At 33.2% G+C, this 5,221-nt stretch overlaps 1 protein-coding gene across 2 annotated transcripts in view; it reads right to left on the reverse strand.

The window, feature by feature from the left end:
* Window positions 1–2,742: 2,742 nt before the first annotated feature.
* rab27a (RAB27A, member RAS oncogene family) overlaps window positions 2,743–5,221 on the reverse strand; it is a 16,183-nt gene continuing 13,704 nt past the window's right edge. Inside the window, exon 5 of one of the 2 annotated variants that reach the window (XM_043216700.1) lies at window positions 2,743–3,571. In XM_043216700.1, the coding sequence (XP_043072635.1) occupies window positions 3,370–3,571 (202 nt within the window). In that variant the 3' untranslated portion in view covers window positions 2,743–3,369. The remainder of the gene's footprint in view (window positions 3,572–5,221) is intronic. The other variant, XM_043216699.1, reaches the window with a different exon arrangement.

Here is a 5,221-nt window from a genome sequence, read left to right on the forward strand (position 1 = left end):
ATTAAAAACCGTTTTGCCTCACTATACAGAAGTCTAGATACCATGCTTTTGAGATTGATCATTTTATCAAAGTTTTTCACTAAATTAACAATGCATTTTATTACTATTTGTAGAAACATACAAGTGCTACAAACAATAATTTTAATTAAAAAGCAATGTAATAATTAAATTAACAATGGTTTTACTCTAGAGAAGTGTTTTGCTTTTTTTTTGTCAAGCCTTGAAAGGTGTGTTAATTTTGTTTTGGGTTTTTTGTTTTTATCTGAATCTTTGTCAATAAACATCAACAAAGCCTCAACAGTCACTAAGAGAAAACAATTACATACTTTTAATTCTAATTTTAAACCAGATTGCATTAAGAAATTAGGCATTTTTTCCCCAAGCATTGTAAAACAAATGCACACAAACATTTTAGTCAAAACATGCATGCGTAGGTGTGCACTATTCAATTAATTTATAAAAATTAATGATTACTTACGTTACTGTTACACTTACATACATATACTTCACCGTATGACATTCATAATAAGCCACGCTGTCCTATTTGTTTAAATTAACACGTGATCAATTAAAAATAGTTCATTTTAATTCGCTCGAGAAAAGGAACATAATTCTAATTGATTTCTTCTCCTTTAAGCGCGCGATCAACAATGGCGTCGGTGAAGTGAAATAAACAAGTGCTAACGATGCAGTTCAGCACGATCGCTTAGACTAAAACAGCATTTTAAACAATAACTCAAGCACATACTCTCTCGAAAAATGATCACTTACTTACCTCCGTAATCGCTTTTACTCTCACACTTGCGCGCGCGAGCAAAAATGGCGCCGGTGAACGGAAATAAACAACAACCACGCGGTTCATTGTGGTCACGTGTTTAACCACTTCGATTGAAACTAAAAACTTTAACATAATTTTTTTTTTTTTACAAAAAATGCTCGACTCGACATAATCGAATTTTACTTCCATACACTTTTCAGAGGAACTTTTTAATGTATTTTATTTTTTTAATTCGATCCAGATCCCTTCTTTCATTGCGCATGCGCGCCGACAACGAGCTCTCATTGGTAAATAATTAATCTTATAATTACGATAAACTGACTGATTGTTCAAGTAAAGATATTTCTGAATGTAGTTTCAGAAAGACTCACTTGCCTTTTAGACAAGAAGCATTTTACATGCTCTAAGATTTCCATTCACATTGTTTATATACGTTTATAAAAGTAGTAGATAGTAATAAGTACTACATATAAGGTACTTTTTGGTCCTTTTATGGAGCTTGAAAGATGTAATCGGTGTGATTATTTACTCATATATGTATATAAATATATATAAATATATATATATATATATATATATATATATATATATATATATATATATATATATATATATATATATATATATATATATATATGTGTGTGTGTGTGTGTGTGTGTGTGTGTATCCATTTTGTGATTTACTTTGGTTAACACATTTATTTCCATGTTTCAGTTCCTTAATTAAAAACAACGATGCACATGCATTAATCTTATTAACCAATGAAAGAGAGCAAGTAGCAGGTTTTAGGGTTTTTTTAAAGGAGGCAAATGTTTGTCTTTCTACAAACGGATAAAGATCGTAAGCTAAACTGAGAACAGAAGGCCTTTGTGAGGAAACTGAAGCGTTATGCAATGGTTCTCCACAGAGCTGTTCATCAGCCATGCCTGCAGATTATCAGCATTTCAACACAAGTGCACACGACAAGCTCATAATAAATAATAAAATAGATTTATTTTTTGTTGTTGTTTCAAATAGAGTATTCAGTATTTGGCACAAAAGACAGTGTTTGGCAGTGATACAGTGTTTTACGGGCGCTACAGCAGAATAAAGCACTCTGTAAACCACACCGGAACGTCCCACAGATCGCGAACATTCACTCAGGATTCGTTCGCGTCGCTTTCGTGAAATGGAGGGACCGGAAAAAGAGAGGAAACGAACGCTTGTGAGGGCGCTTTGCAACCGGTTTTGAGAAAAGAAAAAAAATTACAGCAATTTACCGTAAAGAGGCGGGCGTTTCATCTAAACCTCATTCAGAGTCCTGAGATTAAATGAAACCGGCAGGAAATCGTGAACCAGAGACCAGAGATACGAAAAAAAAAAATCCACAACCAACTGCTGAAGGTCTACACAAACGTACGATACAAATCAACCGCTAACCTACGTGGGAATACAGGAACAGCTAAATACTCATTTAATTGGACAGCTACATGACTACAGATAACATAGCAACACGTTTAAAAGTGTTAAAAGAGGTTAAAAAAGTGGCATAGGAGCGAGTGCTTTCCTCCGTCGGTCCACTAGAGAGGGACAACAGCACACGTTATGACGGGAACAGACCGTGCTCATCTACAGAGATCTATCAGTTTTATTTAGAATGGGTTTCTTAAGGTGGGAAATGATGCTTTTAAGATATTAAGCAAAGATCCATAAAGGCATTTTAAATAAATCTAAACTTAATTTCTGATTAGTTATATGCATTGCTAACTTCATATAGGGCAACTTTAAAAGGCCATTTTATCAGTGTATATATATATATATATATATATATATATATATATATATATATATATATATATATATATATATATATATATATATATATATATATATATATATATATATATATATATATATATATATATATATATATATATATATAACACACAGAAAAAAATATATATTTTTTTTTTTTCAGTATATATATATATATATATATATATATAAAATTTTCCTCTTTTTTTTCCCCCCCATAGATTCCAGCTGTATTTCAACGAAATATCGTCTGCTCCCAACAAACCACACGTCAATGGAAAGCTCATCATTCAGCTTCCAGATGATTTATAAATCTCAAATCTCCAAATAAATGCTCCCTCGGGACCGGTCTCGGGGTCCAGGGTTATACATTTCCAACAAATATTTACCTGACAGCTAAATATCACGCCATTTCAAGTCGTGTGACGCTTTTCTTAATTTCTGTAGAAAAAGCGACAGGTCGTGCATTGTACAAATACAGATTTTAAACAAATATTTAAAAAACTTTCAGTGGTTGAACGTGGGGTTTTCGTAAACCGACACAAAACCGTGGGGATCGGAGAAAGGCACTCGTTTTTTTTAAACAGTGAAACAGACATTCATTCTGATGCATTAAGGTTTCTGAACGCGGGGGGTTTGGTGTAAAGTGCTCTCAAAACGTGAAGACTTTGAATTTAGGAGGCTTTAGTTCATGCATTCTGAGAAAACGACCGACGCAGAGCAGGGTCTCCGGTCCCCGACATCCGCTCAGCCGAAGCGTGACGAAGGGGGTCGGAGAGCCTCGTCCGGGAGGATTCTTAGCAGCTGCACTTGCTCTGCTCGGCGTCTCGAGGCTCGCTCAGGTCGCTGCCGCTGTGGCCGTTGGCTCGAACCGTCCCGTCGGGGATCCAGGATTTGTCCACGCACTTCTCCATGCGCTTCATGATCAGATCCAGGAGAACCTCCACGGCGCGACTCACGTTCTCTCCGTTCGCGGCGCTCGTCTCGAAGTACGGGACACTGGCAGGAGGAGAAAAATACCACGGGTTAGAGCGCTTTTATTCATGTCGGTGCGCGCTTTATATTGGGACTTTTTTTGAAATGCATTGTGGGATTGTCTCGTCTGCGAAGGATGCATGTGACGGAAGACAGCATCGTTTTGCTGCTGAACTTTCAGAACAGCATTTGCTCCGAGAGCGTGTTAATGAGCCCTTAATATTCTGCCTACATAGGCAGCTCACTAGAATTGGGAAATGAATCAGCCTCATTAACGCACAAGATTTATGTTCTTTCCTCACGACTCCTTTCCTGCCTGTGTGATACATGATCACATTAACAACTTAAAAACACAAGCTCTTATAAAACAAGACCATATAGCTAACTGTAAGACATAATAATAATAATAATAATAATAATAATAATAATAATAATAATAATATTGCTATTACTATTGTTAGATATTCTAGAAAAAAAAAAAAATTCTTTATGTATAACAACTACAATTCTTCTTCTTATTATTATTATTAGATATCTAATCTAAACTGGCAGTTTTAAAAAATAATCATATTTAAATAAATTCTTAAAATTAACTGAAGAATGAAATATTTTAAAAAAGACTATTATTATTATTATTATTATTATTATTATATGTATAATTATTATTATTATTATTATTATTATTATTATTATTATATCATTGTCCAATATAAACTGGCAGTAAATAATAAATAAATAAAATGCAAATAAATTCTTAATTCAAGAATAAAAATATTTTAAATATTTAATTATAGACTATTAGACTATTATTTTATTATTATTATTATTATTATTATTATTATATAATATAAACTGGCAGTTTAAAAATATTTAAATAAATTCTTAAAATTAAACAACTGAAGAATGAAAAAATATTTAAAAAATGATTTAGGTATAACAATTATTATTATTATTATTATTATTATTATTATTATTATTATTATTATTATTATATCATTGTCCAATATAAACTGACAGTAAATAATAAATAAACAACTGAAGTTCAAATAAGTTCTAAATAATTAAATATTTGTTAAAATATTTTTTATTCTTGAAATATTACTATTATTATTATTAAAGAACAACGGAGTTAAAAAAAGAATAAAGTTAAAAATAAAACAAATAAAAAAGGTGTAATAATAAAAATAAAAAAATAAGTGTCATGCTCACCAACCCTGTGAAAATCTAAATTATTTCTGTATTTCCCCCCTCACATGATCGTTCAGAAATCATGCTGATAATCATCATTTTCTCATGGGTGTTTGTACACAGAACAGAGGAGTCACAGCAGACTACTGAACGCCGATGAGAACGAGGGCCACACAATAAAACAAATAAATCAACAAATATTTTAGCGTCTGATCTGCCTGATAGGAGCGCCGTTCATATTATCGGAGCAGAGAATTTTCCTCCTGGAAAGACTCGAGCGCTCGTCTAAACTCAAGTCAATATTAGCCTTTCAGTACAACGGCGTCTTAACGAGAGCTGCCCTCATCTTAGGCAAACACGCCACAGACACGGCCCTCAAAACAAACATCCTCCGAGTCGCCCGCGCCCTGAAACCACTTCAGGACAAAAACATTAGAAAAGCATACGAGCATGTAAAGCAAACGTCTTGCCCGTTTTAATATCGGC

The sequence above is a fragment of the Puntigrus tetrazona genome, chromosome 18 (assembly GCF_018831695.1).
Source record: "Puntigrus tetrazona isolate hp1 chromosome 18, ASM1883169v1, whole genome shotgun sequence".
Classification (NCBI taxonomy): Eukaryota; Metazoa; Chordata; class Actinopteri; order Cypriniformes; family Cyprinidae; genus Puntigrus; species Puntigrus tetrazona.